General features: G+C 35.8%; 1 protein-coding gene across 1 annotated transcript in view; it reads right to left on the bottom strand.

Moving 5' to 3' along the window:
• Positions 1-2,236: 2,236 nt before the first annotated feature.
• Positions 2,237-16,524, bottom strand: part of LOC129355727 (contactin-associated protein-like 4) — an 86,491-nt gene continuing 72,203 nt past the window's right edge. The window contains 6 exon segments of the mRNA XM_055025321.1: positions 2,237-2,854; positions 4,325-4,396; positions 5,049-5,267; positions 11,745-11,832; positions 15,198-15,278; positions 15,280-15,332. Of these exon segments, the coding sequence (XP_054881296.1) occupies positions 2,658-2,854; positions 4,325-4,396; positions 5,049-5,267; positions 11,745-11,832; positions 15,198-15,278; positions 15,280-15,332 (710 nt within the window). The 3' untranslated portion in view covers positions 2,237-2,657.

Genomic DNA, 16,524 nt, shown 5'->3' with positions numbered 1-16,524 from the left:
ACACACACACACACACACACCCACACACACACACTGTAGGACCAAACATCCTTCTGATACCTAACAGTTTGTATCATTGTGTGTGGTCCCTTACGTTATGAAAAGTGTTTGTTCTGAAGTAGGTTGGAGAAACGACAGCAGTGAAATGGACCTGGTCGTCAACATAACACACATTTCTAAATTGCTTGTTATGTTGCTGTGTTTGTGATTTTGTCTGTTTTATCAAATAGTCTCTGTTGTAAATGTGCTCTCGGGTCTCACAGAGACAACTTGTATGAAAAGAGGTCAAATGATAACAATAAAGGAAATGCTGGTCAGAACAGGAGCAGGAATGGGTGGTTTGAATGCTGCCTGACCTTCAGTGTTTCAAATCAGCTTTGTCACAAAGTTATCAAAGTGGTGATTTAAAGGATGACTTGGCTCAACTATGTGAGCTCTTAAGTCCCTTCAAAGGGTGTAGGTTTGTTATGTCTCCAAACTACTATTGAAGAAAATGTTTTCTTTCTCTTCCACATTACATAAATTAACCTTTCGGTTTCTAAACATAAAATCATCCTAAGCATTCTAAGCTCTCACCTATTATCTTTTATGCTTTTCAATATTCCTTTCTTTTTTTACTACAACCTTGACCAGAAATGAAGAGCAAATATGAAAATAATCAAAGCCTTTGACTATACCCCTTGGCCCATTGCTAGTTTTCGAAAGATACTTCATGCTTCAGACATCCAGGCTCAGGAGAAACTGCTCAGTTGTACAAAAAGATTTTCAAACATTGGAATGTATTAGGAGATTTCTTCCCCTTCTGCAGTGCAAAAACAGGCGTCCTTCACACTCACCAAATTAGTTTTGCCGCTCCAGGCGCGGAGTTTCAATCCAACTTTTAGCAAAGCGTTTTAGGATCATTAGCTCGAGGCTGATGAGACTTTTCCTCATTAGCTTCGAGCTAAATCTTAAAATGTCTGAGCCTGGAAATGACCTACTTAGTCATGACTGACCATTAGACGCAATGTATGTAATAGCGAAATTGGTCACTTTTAATGAAACTTCTGAAACTGTCATCCCTCGTGGGCTTTAACAAGATGCAGAACGGATCCCAACACAAATGCAGAAATTCACTTCGCCTTTGTGAAAATTACTGATACTTTTGCATTATTTTATCTTCATGTGACACACTGCAATCTATATTCAACCTCTTGCAAAACATGTTTCTGTTTTCACTAAGCAATTTAACCACTGCTTGCTGCATCAACTGAACCAGATCTGTGCTTACAAATGTTAATTACGCATCGAAAGACTCCATGTTTTACATTTTTGTCTCCACAGTCTCTTAAGGACAATATCTCAAAGATCAGAAGCATTTTTGTCTCAGTTTGTCCAAAAATAAAAAATAAAGGAAACTAAGATAAGGCTAAATGCTTCACAAAGTCTATAGTAATATTTTACATTGTGTTTTGGTTTTAAAACAATACAAAATGCACCTTTATATTCTACAGAATGTGTGCTTAAGTCAGGGGTGTTCAAAGTGTGGCTCGGGGGCCATTTGTGACCCTTACATTGATTCTGTGGCCCAGCCAGCAAACCTGGTTGATGCAAATGGAGACTTTAATTTATCTTTAATTTCTAACAAATTAGAATGTTTCAATGAAAAATCTTACATGTAACACAAAGTATGTCTTTTAATAAAAACACTTTTTGATTTCTCTTTGACTCTGTTTCTAAAACCAAATTTATTTCTTTGTAGACTTTAGATAACCCAGATTCACTTTTAATTAATTGATTAAACTTGGCTTAATATAGAAAACATGTTCAAATAAAATCATGTTCTTGTAGCAGATAATAGATTTAATATCTATGGGGTTTTTTTATCCAGGCCCAAAAAAATTTCAAAATGGATGCTTAAAATGTGAAACACTTTTTAAATTTTGGACTTACAAAAAATTTTAACTTATATTTCCCAAAAAACTGACTTACTTATTCAATTAAAATGATTGTATACTTAGTTTATTGTTGAGCAGTAAAAAACATAAAATAAGATAAAAATTTGAGTTTTTTTTCCCCCTGCTAATTTTTTTTACTTGGCCCATGATCAAAAGTTTGGACACCATTGGCTTAAGATGTGAAATAAATTTGGCAGCTGGTGTAAGAAAAAAAATATGCATTAAGGAGATTAAAGTATGCAACAGAAAATTGGATAAAATGTAAAACATTTGTGAATATTATGTGAGATCCCTTTGAATCCAAACACATTAATCTGGAAATCATCTTTACATGTTGCCACAAGGGGGCAGAAATTCACATTTTCTCCCTAGCACTTCAACAAAAGATTGACAACTTCAACATTTAAAAAGAAACAAAGTGAAAGCAGCCAAAACTTGTTGCCAAGACACAAATCCCACATTTCAGTGTCTGTAAAAATGCATATTACCACCTTGAAGTCAAACACTGTTGCCTGTTTGTATCAGAATATCCACAATTTTACAATAAAGCAACAGAAACACAACATCAAACTGTTTGCTTTTGCCTTGAAGTTGAGCCACTTTTGGTAACAAGAGTCCAGGAGACTCTCGAGTCGAGCGACGAGTCCAGAGGCTCTTCAAGTCGTCTTCTTCACCTCCGACCCTGTAAAAAAGCGGCGGCGCATCGGGAAAGAACTCCTGTTAGATAAAATACTCCTTTGGGTTTTCAGAGGACAGGTTCTGGGAGTCAGTTTGGTTGTTGAAAGGGAAATCTGGACTGTCTTCCTGTTTGACTGCATTCCCCTCCTGGTTTCGATACGTGTCCTTCCTCCGGTAGAGGTACCGCGCGGCGATGGCCAAACCGGTCAGAACCACGAAGATGACGACCGCTATGACACCTGGAATTACAATGTCAGGAAAATGTTCATTAATTTGATAAACAATGTTATTTTATAGTAATCTGACTGATTGTGGGAGCAAATAAAAAAGACAAAATTGTGAAAAGTTTACAGTTCAGATTCAACAGTTCCTTCACTGCAAAAACACAAAATCTTACCAAGTAATTTTGGCCTACTTTAAGTAGGTTTACGTTAAGTTTACGCTTAAGTCAACATCTGATTCCTGAGCATGTGACTCGTGGTGTGAAAAAGAGTTTTCACTGCAGTTTTACCAAATAAACCAATGTCAATACAGTAAAAAACAAAAAAAAAAACATCTCAATCTGGCACCGAAACATTTTGGTGAAAAACAACAAAAGTAAAATTGCCATGTTTCCATTGAGCAAATTTATTTTAAAAATGTCAAATTGCACAATAACATGCAGCGACTAGTTCATAAATCTTTTCAAAGTGGAATCCACCACAGGGCGCTAGAGATTTCTTTTAAAAAGCTGGAAGGAAGATGAGTAAAAATATGCAAAAATAAAAACAGTTTTTAATAATAAATTTATAATTATATCTAATTTTTTTTAATGAAATCTAAACATTTAGTAAGAATCTTTCTTGGTTGTTGATTAACTATGTTGCACATTTTTCCTAGCACAGTTTTTCCTTCCACTCATCTTTCCATTAACATACAGCCCTCTGAAATCTATCGTCTTTAGCAGTGACCTGGACAGAAAAACTATTTGTCTTCCTGTATGAGCCATAACATCATATATTAAAATCATTTCTTGTTAGTCTAATATATTTTGCTGAGAAACTGAAACTTGTTTGCTATTAGCTGTAAGCTCTAATCATCAAAAGGAAAAGAAACACTTGAAATAATGAGTCTGTGGGTTGAATCTATACAGAATTAACTTATTTAATTGAGTTCTTTATTCTAATTTATATGGAGAAACTCTGGAATAACAGAACCGCAGCACATTTCTTTAATGCACAGCTGATTGAATTGCTAATCTGAAAAACACTTTAAAAAGTTTTCCATCAGTTAAGATCAAACCTGAGCACTTTAGGGAAATCTAAATAGACTTTAACAGCTTGAAGCAGAATTTAAAATCAGTTTAATAATGCATTAAAAAATGACCGTGTTTTGTGATAATGTCGTGTTCTCAGCAGATTTCTGTAGTTCGATTAGGTTTCCTGCCCTTTGTGTACAACAGGATTGAATGGACAGTTTTAAATGACTTCCACAGTTCCCACCTCCTACACTCTCCACTTTGAATCAATTAATGCTGGCAGAGAACCAAAGTTTAAATTGGTTTTAAATCGAGTCATGTCTTGCACATCTCTCGCTCCAAACGTTTTAAATGTCGCCTGAACAAACACATTCAAGGCAAGTTTTATAAAAGATGCTATGGCTGATTTGAAACTGATAGAGTGAGCAAAGATAAAACAGATTCCAGTGCAGTGAGAGAAATGGTTTAGTACCTCCAATCAGAGCCGAGTCGGTCCTGATGGCATTGACTAAAGGCTGACCTGAGCCCACTGAGCCGGACCGGTCTACAGGAGAGACGGAAAAATCAGGAGGAACAAATCAGAGCAAGAGAGAAGTTAGAAAGACCAAAATAAAAAGCCAGAAGTCATCACCGAATCGAGGAGGAAAATGACAGAAGCAGAAATCATGTACACTCAGCAAAATAGGAGAAATACTGACGCATCTAGTTAGCTTTAAACTGATTCAAACTGGCTTTACCTACTGGGAAGATAAACACAGAGAACCAATGATGCACTTTCCCCTTTAAAATGCATCAAACTGAAAATTGTTTTTATTCTCCTTGTTTAATAAAAGTATCAATCGTACCAGCACGCCACCTATCTTTGTGAAAAGTTACTTACAACTTGTTATAAAATGTTTGCACTAGAAACTATACTAAAATGTTGCAGAATGTGAAAAGAGTAGAATGAAAATCCAATCAACAAAACAACTACCTAGAAAATATTTTTAAAAAAGAAGAAAAAATGAAAACGTAATGAATAAAAATGTAATTTCATTGTTCTTCTAGATGTTCTGTATTTGACCCTGAATAAAATACTTTATTTCTTTAGTTTAGCTGATAACAGACAAACTGAATAAAGCAGCACAAGTAAACTCAAATCAAACTCCCATTGATGACAGAAATCTCAAAGTTGGATCCGTAGCTCCATGTTTTACCGGATATATGGTGAATGTTTTCAGCTGCGTAGGGATTTGCTGAGGCTGCAGAGCCACAGTTGGACCGAACTAAAGGTCCGGTGATGATGATGGGGCTGGTGTCTGGGTGGAGCAGAGCAGCTTTCAGAGGATTGATGGAGTTGAACTGAACTACTGACAGGCAGCCGGTGAAACCCAGAGACGCGAGCCGTGCCAGATGAGGGTCCAAATCACCAGACTCTGCAAAACAAAGTGAAAATATACATTATTATTATCACAGGTGGTGCTACAACAGATATCTAAATTAGCATGTACATTTCTGTCTATAATACATCTTTACTTATATGAATTCCTAAATATTGATGTTAAAAGTTCTAGTGAAATAATCTGTCAGTGAAACAATACAAGTTCAAATGTGTAGTTCCACTGGCAAATAATTCAGCAGCAATGTGAATACTAAGGATAGTTAGCCACCATTGATGGTGAGCTATTTCTCCACCTCTACACATTTAGCAGTGCATTCACAAGCTTGATTGACAGCGCTAAAACCCTCCTCCTGGCTCTAATTGATTGTTTTTGACCTGTGGCAGTGAATTTCTTCAACACGGGGAGGAAGCAGGTGGAGGAAATAAATTTTTTCACATATTATCTTTTTCATATTACACTGTCACAAATTTTTTTTTACTAAAATTGCATGCTGCAGTGGTTGTAACATGGCATTTAAAAAAACAGTAAAAGTGATACGAATGCTTTTGAAATGCACAGAATATTCCTGGTGTTTAGTTTCTCTGCATTGTGGAAATAATGGATGTTGTCCTAACTGAAAACTGGAAGATTATTTAGCTGCTCCTGGACAAAGTTCCCAAAAATTTTAACTCAAGTAGGAGTAGCTGTACTTCTACATATTTTCTACATATTTTACCTGAAAATATGTAGAAGTACTCGAGTAAAAGTAAAAAGTAACTGTCCAAGAAATGACTGAAGTAAGAGTAAAACAGCATTTGGTAAAAAGTATACACTAGTGCTAAGTAACTGGTCAAATAAATCATTCAATATTTAAAAAGTACATAATCAGATAAACCAAAATAAGTGGAAATTTTGGTTTTATGAGAACAAAAATGACAATAATTCAAAAAATATATAAATTCAGGCTAAAGAAAATGTTTCCAAATTAATTTCTTTCAACATAAAACTTATAAAACTTTAACAAAAACTGAGTGAAGTTTTGGTCGAAACATGTTTGTTTTTCATCCAGAGGGAAGAAAATTTGGAAATTTTACTCAAGGAAGAGATGAAATACTTCATAATAAAATCACTCAACTAAAAATACCCCGAGAAGTAATTTTTAAAATGTTACTCAAGTAAATGTAATTAAGTAAATGTAACTAGTTAGTGGCCAACTCTGCTCCTGGAACATAAATGAGATCAATGCTGGCAGATCTTTAATTCATCATCGGCCTTCAATTCTTCCAATTTCCACCTGTATTCATCATATGTTGAGACAAATCTTCCCTCTCTGCCTTTATCTGTTAATTTCACCGACTCCATCCTCTCCATCACTCATCTGAACTCCTCTCTGCAGCGTAAACAGCAGCTGCTAAAGCCGACAAACAGCTGCATCACATGACTGAGAGCTGACTGTTACCTGAACACATCTGCATGTTGATGAGGAAACATTACAGCCGCCTTTCAGCTGTTGCTTTGCTCGCTACATCACGTCTCTCCCAGCCTCCCTGTGTTCCTTCTGGCTCCATTAGTTAGCCTGATGGATGACGAGGCTGGGGGGAAGCGACGGGAAACCCACTTCGCCGCTGCTTTTTCTGATTCTGATCAGAGTCTCTGCCTCTGTCGGTTTGACAGAGTGGACAGCAGGTTATGCGTCGACATGACAGGGTTGAAACGCGCCGCACTCGTTCAGCTGTGTGACAACAAACCCGAGTTTTACACCAGACTGCAATAAAACGAGGATTTATTAAGTTACCTGAAATAGAGCTGTTGTAAATTTTATTAAAAATGTACCACTTAGGGTGTTTTAAAGGACGAATCAATTATTTCCACGATGTGGTAAAAAAATCCTGTTGAAAACACACAGTGCATATATCTTAGTACATCTAAATTAAGATAAAACTAACTTACGAGTAACTTTTCAGCATGATGTAGTAGCTTCTTTTAAGTCAATAATTCCTTAATTTTGATTAAGAGAAAAAACTAGTTCCAAGAGCTGATTGTTCAATTTAAAGCAAGACATTTTTCCATGCTAGAAGGGAAACAATCTGCCAGGAGAATTAATACGTTTTATCAATATTAAAAAATTATTTTTCTTAAAATAAGGTCTTGCATCATGCTGAAAACATACTTGTAAGTTAGTTTTGTCTTATTTCAACTGTACTAAGATATTTGTACTAGAAATTAGACCATAATGCAACTATATAACTATATTATTCTTACCCAACTCTGGAAAAAAAAATACAACCGTACATACATTCAAATCGAGAAGCAATTAGAGCAACCAGTTAACCTAAGTGTTGTGTTTTTGGACTGTGGGAGGAAGTCAGAGTACTCTGAGAAAACTAACATATTTATGGGGACTAAAAGCAAATTTCATGCGGAACAATCCCACGACTTCCTTGCTTCAAGGCAACAGTGCTAAGAACGACACAACCATGCAGCCTGTAGATCTTTTCTCAATCTGTTCTGCAAGAAGAAAACAATCCTAATTTTACATTCAACTCAGACAAACTAGTGAAATGTATAATTCTCCAACAATAATGACAGTCTGTTCAGATAAAGCTAAAATAAATGGGCGATACTCTTTAAAGTGACAGTCTGGGTGAAGGCTGCGGCCTCTCAGCCCCTCATGTTATTTGCAACTTATATTTCAGACGCTCTTTGAAGGAGCCGCTTAAAGGAAACATGAATAAATCATGACGTGCTCCCTATTACTCTTGTCACCCTGAGCCTTTTACAATTCCCTGTCTTCAAATGCACATTTAGGTGGATAAATCATAGCAATGAAACATCACATATTCCCAACTATTTCCAATAATGCAAAGAAATAAACACTTATGCACATATGAGAAGTACAAAAATCCAAATTCTCTAAATGCATCACCCAGAGGCTACATACCATGCTTTTTATTTTTGTTATATTGGGAGGGCAAGAAGTGCAAAACGGAGTGGCAAACAGATTTCACCAGCCTCTAAAACGATGCCCAAGCCTGCTTTTAAAAGTCCATTTTGCTAAACCTGGATCATGTGGCAATGTTTCAGCTGAAGCTAACACACGGATTGGTGCTTTTAAAAAGCATTTCAACTGCTTTCATCAAAAACTTTACTCAAACACAACCAATACATTTTCAGCAGGTTGAAATGGGTGACAACCTCACATTTTTACTTCCTGTGTCACAATTTTCATTCAGCTTGGCACCGATATGCTAAAACACACTTCAAAACTACTAAATCTCACCAAATATTTGGTGTTTGAGTCCACCTGAAAAAAAGACAAAACTAACTCATAAGATATCTGAAGTTGTTTTAAGTCGATATTGATGAAAAAGTTATAGGTGAAATAATCTGCCAGTGGAACAATACTATAACTTAAAATAATTAAAAATATTTAACTTCTAGTATGTTTCAGCAATATTAAGGACTTTTTGACTTAAAATAATCTAATTTCTTGCTGAAAAGTTACTTGTAAGTTTTGTTTTATTTCAAGTGTACTTAGATATTTGCACTAGAAATTGAAAACAAATACTTGGTAAGATTTTGTGTTTTTTCAGTGCATAGAATAGAAGTGCCATGTTTTTACAATGTAGCATGAAAGTGGTAAAATCAGACTCATCTGCAACCAGTTTCACAATAACTAAAATCTTTAGAACCACAATTTTTTTCATTTTAATTTTAATTTTATCTTTTATTGATCTGGAATGCATAAATTTTCACCCTAAACTGCAGGGATTTAAGCATTCCTGTATTCATTATGAATGCATTTTAAATGTATCTTTATTTAAAGTTTTTTCTCTTAAATTGGATAAACTCTACTGGCTAAGACCTTTCGCTACCGACATAAAGTCTCTCTTTTAGCCATATGCATCCTTGTGCAACATGGGAACTTAAGGTCTGCATATAGTTTGCAAGAACAAAGAGAATTGATCTTTTGCTTTAAAACTAAAAATCTTTAGGCAATGCATTTTGAAAAACTCCAGGGCAGAAAGTCCTCATCAGCCCCTGCCATAGCAGTAACCAGGCCCATGTTAAATCCTGACACGTTGCTGGACTTGACACAAAAAGAAAAGTTTTGTACAGAGCAGAGCAGCCAGAGCAGGATGGCGTCCTTTTGTTTCTCCAGGCATCTGGGAACGTTTTCTTGTTCTTTCAGAAAATGAATCAGCCTTCACTGAAGATTATTTAAAATTCATGCAATAAGGGAAAAAAAAATTGATCGCTGTTTAATATGTCTATTTTCTCCAAACATCATTCTTCTTCTGAGCTAATTTCCACCTATAAAAGTGGTTTTCAGCTTGATTGAACAAACGCAGAAAACATTTTGAAGGTTTTAGAGTTTTGGAAAATTGTTGAAAAGTCATGAAAAGGACCCAAGTGCAGAACGTTCCAAAGTCCAAATAAGCTGCTGTCTACTACAGTGGAGAAATAGGGCCATAGTAAGAAAACAAGAACAGGATAAAGTCATAAAAATATGAGAACGAAATCAAAATAATATGAGGATAAGTTTGTAACAAAACCAGAAAAGTCTAACAGAATAAAGTCATAATGTGCTCTTATTATTTCTTTATTCTTCTAATGTACTTTATTCTCAGAGTTTAATTTATTTTATTTATGAGCATTGTCCTAATACTCATTTACAAACCGGAGTGATGCAAAAAAAAAAGTTTTTCCATTACAGTTTAGAAAAATCCACAAAACTCTGATAGCCCAAAAGATATTTATTTTAAAATTGCCGTGTTTCCATTAAGCAAATTTCTCATCGTGATTCCAATTTGTGCAATTTTAAGGTAGATGGAAACACAAAGATGAACTGGGACTCATAAACTAGCAAAAATGAACTAACATGGCAAGCTCCAAGGAAGTTAAAAAAATATTGCTTTCTTTCATTCTTACTGCATTTTTGTTCAGTGTTATAAAAACATCAGAACAAAGAAGGAAGAACTGACTAAAGAAGAGAGAAATGTTCTTTAAAAATCATGTTTAGAGGGTTTTTCTGCACACAATGACTTCACACACTCCCTCCTCACACTCTCCAGTGACTCCAGCATGGAGTTTATGACGCGCTGTTGCCAGGTAAATAGGCTTGTTGCATCGTGACCAGAGTGTTAAAACGGTTCTTAGCACTGCCCCCGAGTGCAACTATGGGTTTTATGTGACCCTGTCTTGTAATGGATATGTTATGTTTTTCTTTCAGAAAAAAAATCCTGTGTTTGTATGAACTTGTACGTATTGGTTTGGTCCAGGATTGCTCACACAGCCTAGGAAGGGGAGAGTCACCTCAGGACATGATCATTAGCAGAACTTAAATTATCTGCAGAATCTACACTGCAAAAACACACAATCTTACCAAAAGCTTTAGTCTAACATCTAGTGCAAATATCTTATTTGACACAGAACTAACCTAAAAGTAATGTTTCAGCAAGATATAGATTATATTTCCAGTAAATAATTATTGAATAGGGTTATGAAGAGTGGGTTCCACTGGTGCTACTGGCAGATTTTTTTCTCTTATAGCAAGACATTTTTCCACTTGACCATTTTTTTAAATTAAAAATTCACCTTACAACCACATACCTGAGTAGAACTTTTTCATCAATATTAAGAATAACTGACTTAAAACAAGCTCATATATCTTGCTGAAACATTACTTTACAGATTATTTATTTATATTTTAAGTGTGATAATATATTTGCACTAAAAACTAAGCAAAAATACTTCATTAGATTAAATGTTTTTGCAGTGTAGGACTTTAGTTAGGCATTTTGGATTGTAATCAGGTCAGGAAGCAGGTAGTTTTTTTATTATAGTATCATAATCTTGACTCAAACCATTTTTTTGCTCCTTTCTGTACATTAGTGCTTCACATATGTCCTACTCTAGTCGCCTTCCCCACCTGCTCTGAACACATAATGCAGCAGATGTGAGACATTTTGCTCTGAAGGCAGCAACTTCCTTATCAACCCAGACCTGAGAGTTATCTAATAATATGGAGCAGAAATGTACTTTTTAACTCCAACTTCGCTTTTTAAAGACTCTAAAGGTTCTGAGCTGTAACTCTGCTGTAACTTTTGGAAAAGCACAACAAATTTGACCGTTTCATTTCCGTGGCACCAGGCGGTTTCGTCAAAGACTCTTTATTAGGGACTGGTTGTAGCGATAAGGATGGAAGTTGAGTCACAACAAACGTTTCTTCAGAAACAACATGAAATTTCTGAACAACTATGGTTTTTTTTTTTCAATCAAACTGCAAGAAACTTTTGAATATTGTTGATTTTTAATAATTAGTGAAAATATGATATGAAAGAAATCAGTACCAGCTGATGTGAAGAAGACTTTTGAGCATTTTTTAGGGGCAGAAACAATGCATTTAGTCCAGAATTTTTTTTTATTATTGTGAAAGTGAACATGCTGAGTGTTGGAGGAGAGCGAACAAGTCTGAGTGCTTTAAAGCCAAAAATATCTACTTTCTGCTCTCACTGCCTCCTCGCTTACCGTGCACTTTGCCCAACACCAGCGACTTGATGGCATTAAACTCTCCGTCAGACGTGAGGTTGAAGTTTTCTTTGGCATTTTGGTCAACCTAATGGGGAAAAAAAGAGATTTGAATGTAGTTTTATGGGTATATTTCATAAACATTTCTGTATGTGCACACTGCAAAAACACAAAATCTTGTTGAATGTTTTTGGACAAGATTTCAAGTTTACTAAGACATTTGCACTGGAAACTAAATAACATTTTAAAAAAAAATCTTGGTAAGATTTTGTGTTTTTGCAGAGCAGTTTAATAGCCTCAACTCAACAAAACCAAATTTATAATTAATAATCATTCCAGACGTTTCCTGGGAAAATTATCTGGAGAAAATGCTTCTAAACAGTTTCATGTTGTAAAGTTCAAAATTAAGGATCATTTTATATTCCCCTTTTTATCTACGTGGAAATCAAACATTCATAATTTTCCAGCATGACATGTAAATTAATATTTAATTAAGTTATTGTGAGAATTTTACAGAAATTTCTTTTGCCTTTGCTTGAAATCTTAAGATTCTCAGCTGTATAAAATCCACAAAAAGTTTTTAAAACCAACTTTCAGATGTGATGTGAAGCACAGAAAGCATTGTTCTTTGATTTCACCAATTCCCAGCCATACCTGCGATGTCAGAGCTGTCAGAAACTGAAAAGCATTTCAGGTGAAGCCGTTAATGTCAATGCTAATGGCACTTTTTGATCTGTGCTTCTTCAAAATGACCCGTAAGACTTTTAACAACCATTAAAGCAAACATCTAAATACCAACATGACCTGTTTAGCACACATTGTCAGGACAAAGCCTGTTTTCTCTACCAACACAAACTTCAAAATATGAACTTTTCTACACCTACTTGAGCTCTTTGTTAACTAAAGAAAAAAACCCAGATTGGTCTGAACTAAAACAAAGGTTTGATGTCTGGGAAAGCACCCAAAGCCCACTGTGTAGTATAGTAATGGAGGTGTGATGCTGTGGGCCTTTTTCCAACTGTTTTTTTTTTTTCTATCTGACATAACTTCCCATGTCAAATGGCTTCATCTTTGTAGATTAAATTCTGTACTAAATTTTTTTAATATCAAATCATCTAACAGTCCTGATGCTCACTTCTGATTCTTTGCTGAAATGCTTTTTTGTTTTTTCATGGTGGTTCATACTAACAATTAAATGCAACCACACTTGGAACATTTTAAAGTGCAGCTTTTCGTTTGCTGTGCCTGTTTTTTCTTTTATTTTGCTTTTCTTCTAATTCATGCAAAGCACTTTGACCTGCCGTGTTGCTGGAATGTGCGATGCAAATAAATGCGATTGATTGATTAACTCATGCAGTAACTGTGTGAAATCCCGTTTAAAGTTTAATTTGATTATTACAAGCAATGCCACTTATAGCCAGTTGGATAAAGCTTGTTTTACTTTACCGTTACCGAATTTATTTGACCAGCTCCATGTTCCTGGTTTGCTTGTATTTGGCAGTCTGAACATGAAGCGCTCCTTACGTTGAGACCAGGACTTTATTTCTCGCTCCCTGTCAGTCTGATTTACTGCTTTCCAGCTGTAATAAAACACCGTCTGTAAAACCCAAAAGAATCGCGAACAAAGGGAGCCCCGATAAGAGCCAGAACTCGACGATGCAACATACTGCTGGAGCGATTTCGCCTTTACTGGGTCATTTTTACGAGGTCAGGGCGGCGGAGATGATTCTGTCCACTTGAGAGACTGCTGGCCATCAGGAAACGGCTGCATGAAACCCTCAGCGAAACCTGCCCTGCTTCCTCAGAGCGTGTTGATAACAAAGCAATGATTCATGATGATGGAAGCAGACACAACGAAACGCACTTCATATTTCATTGCAGCCTCACACACGCCGAATCAGGATGAGGTCACCTTGTATTTTATCTCACATTGTTTATAATTAAAGAGACATTCAGGCTTGTGACTCCTGGCTGTAAGTGCCGTCCTCATAGATCAAACTCGGCTGCTGTGAACAAGCTGGGAGAGTTGTTGGATCCAGATAAGATTACCGTACTTCATATTTCATTTGAAGTGTAATTTAATTAGTTGGTTGATGTATTTTGTTCCCTTAAGGCCTGCAGTCATAACATAAAACGATTCTATGCTGGTTTTGGGGATTGCTAAGAGCAGCTCAGTATTTCTGTCTAGTTTCTAGTGCAAATATCTTCATATACTTGAATTAAGATAAAGCCAACTAACAAATAACTGTTCAGAAAGATATAGAAGATTTTATTAAGCAAATAATTATTTAATATTGATTTTAAAAAGTTGTAGTTTCACTAGCAGATTATTTATTGTAATCTACAAAACATTTTCCCATCTTGTAAATGAAATATTCTGCCAATGAAACAAATACTTTTCATCAATATTAAGGATTTATTGACCATAAACAAGCTCCTGCTTCTTGCAGAAAATTACTTATAAGTTAGTTTTGTCTCATTTCAAGTGAATTAAGATATTTGCACAACAAATTAGACAAAAATACTTTGTAAGATTGTGTGTGTCAGCAAGATTTAGGGGCTTGATTTACGTAAATCCTTTATACTCATGAAAATGTTTGTATATTTTTTTGTGATTATACAGCGACCAGATGTCTGCATTAAGGACAAGGGATAAGTGATAAAAAAACAGCTTTATGGAAAAGAAATCCATAGAAATCTTAGGAGTATTTCATGTTCATTATGAGAAATAAACAGCAACATAAACTTAGATCGCTATTTTCTTAAAAGAAATGGTGTGTGTTTGTGAAAGGGCAAAACGTGGATTTTCATTTTTTCCAACAGTAAAGTGGACCTCTTGTCTCGTTGCCATGGAGACCACACCATATATTTTCTTGTCTCATCTCGTCTGAATGCCTTAAAGCTCGGCAACTCCACACTAACGATGGAGCTGACGGCAACAATTAAGCCAGTGGCTTCGTTTGCCGGGTGAGACAGAAACGCACCGAGCTTCGACTGGTTTCACAAATTTCTTTATGACGAAAACAGATGCAAAATCTAATCATTCTTTCTTTTTTTTTAATCAAACTTGACATTTTAAGGAAACCTTTCAATGGAGTGATATTCACCACAAAATGACAATAATTCATTGGTGTGTTCAGATTATTAAAAAGATAAGAGCTACAGGCTCTGCTGCCAATAGCACTGGCTCTATTGGCAAATTATTTCACCTATAATTGGGAAAAATGTCTGGTTAAAGTGAAATCTGCTAATGGAGCTAGCAGAGTCCTTAATGTTCATCAACATTAAGGAATTATTGACCTAAAACAAGCTATGTTTTGCTGAAAAGTTACTTGTAAGTTAGTTTCGTCTTATTTTGAGTATCATAGGATATTCGCACTAGAAATTAGACCAAAACTACTCGGGAGGATGATGTGTTTTTGCAGTGTAAGCGTCTCCCGTGTGCACAGCCACCTGCACAGACACGGTGTGTGTCAGTCTCCTGATGGTAACGCTGTGCAGCTGTCCATTGGCCAGGTTCCTCGTGCTGCTGCTCCTCAACTTCAGCGTCTCGGTTGCCCTCCAGCTTGTATCTCACCTCCAGCTTATCTAAACACACAAAAAAAGTTTATTTTTTCCACCTCAATTTAAACTTCTTGGTGAAAATAGCCTCGTCTTTGTTCCTTAATCTCTTCACCTCAGTTTGCAGATGCCCTTTTCACCTCAGCAATGAATCAGAATGATGAGTATCTGAGCTTTTCATGTTAAGAGGATTAGTTGTAAGTCCCTATTTATAAAATAATTCTAAATCTAATAATTTTTTTATAATATTGAGAGCATTAGGAGTGAACTCAGTGGAAGAATAATTTCTGGAGGCTTTAAGATTAGAAAGGATGAATTGCACCTTGTCCTTGTAATGCGCACATGTTTACTTTATTACAATTTTTATTATGATTAATCCCATTACAAACAGTTCAGGATTAAGATTTATTGAGGTTTTTCTTCACAGTTTAGAGAGAAGAAATCACTTTGTCACAGAGAAGGAAAAAGAAGGGGGAAATTCTTTGTCCAGGATTAAAAATGGTTAAAAACGGTGCAGAGGAGGTGAAAGAAAGCGCTTCGGGATTTACATGGACGCTTTCTATTAAAAGCCTTTACCTGGTGAATCCTCGGCCAGCGCAGAACCTTAATGCCCTGCTTCCTATTAGCTTCTGAGTCATTAGGACCAGAGAAAGAATCTATTTAAAGCTAATCTAGGTGCAAAGTGCCAATTTTCCAAGACTCCTGGATGTTGAAAATGTAATTCTAAGTTCAAAGTTTCACTACTTCAACTCTTAAAAGGTACAACGTAATTATCCAACAAAGTCTGTGGCTTTTTTATTCAACATTTCCCTGATCTATCACCTATTAGCAGCAGAACAAAGTCCCATTTCAGCAGCACTGTTTACGGTGTCTCCGTGATAAAAGCACAACATAACAGCTGGTGAAGCTGTACTGATGAAAATGAGGTAAACCCAGATGAGGGGCAGAATCTGAAACATTCCTGAGGAAATAACAAGGCTTGCAGAAAGAGGGTAAGACATTAAAGGAGGAGATGAGAAAACTTGAGTGGGAGAAAAGGAGAGAAAGCTGAGAAATTCAGAAAATCAGCTGTTGGATGACGAGCATCTCATGGTGAAAAGGATTCAAACATTTATCCACTAAAGTCAAATTTTATTCAGACATAATTACAAAACCACAAAGACCAAGTATTTTTGGTCTAGTCTTTAGTACAATGTATTCGAGTGCATTAGTTCAGCAG

This window comes from Poeciliopsis prolifica, unplaced genomic scaffold (genome assembly GCF_027474105.1).
Source record: "Poeciliopsis prolifica strain line A6 unplaced genomic scaffold, Auburn_PproV2 SCAFFOLD143, whole genome shotgun sequence".
Taxonomy (NCBI): Eukaryota; Metazoa; Chordata; class Actinopteri; order Cyprinodontiformes; family Poeciliidae; genus Poeciliopsis; species Poeciliopsis prolifica.
Note: the sequence above shows the minus strand (reverse complement) of the source record. Positions and strands in the feature narration are given on the sequence as shown.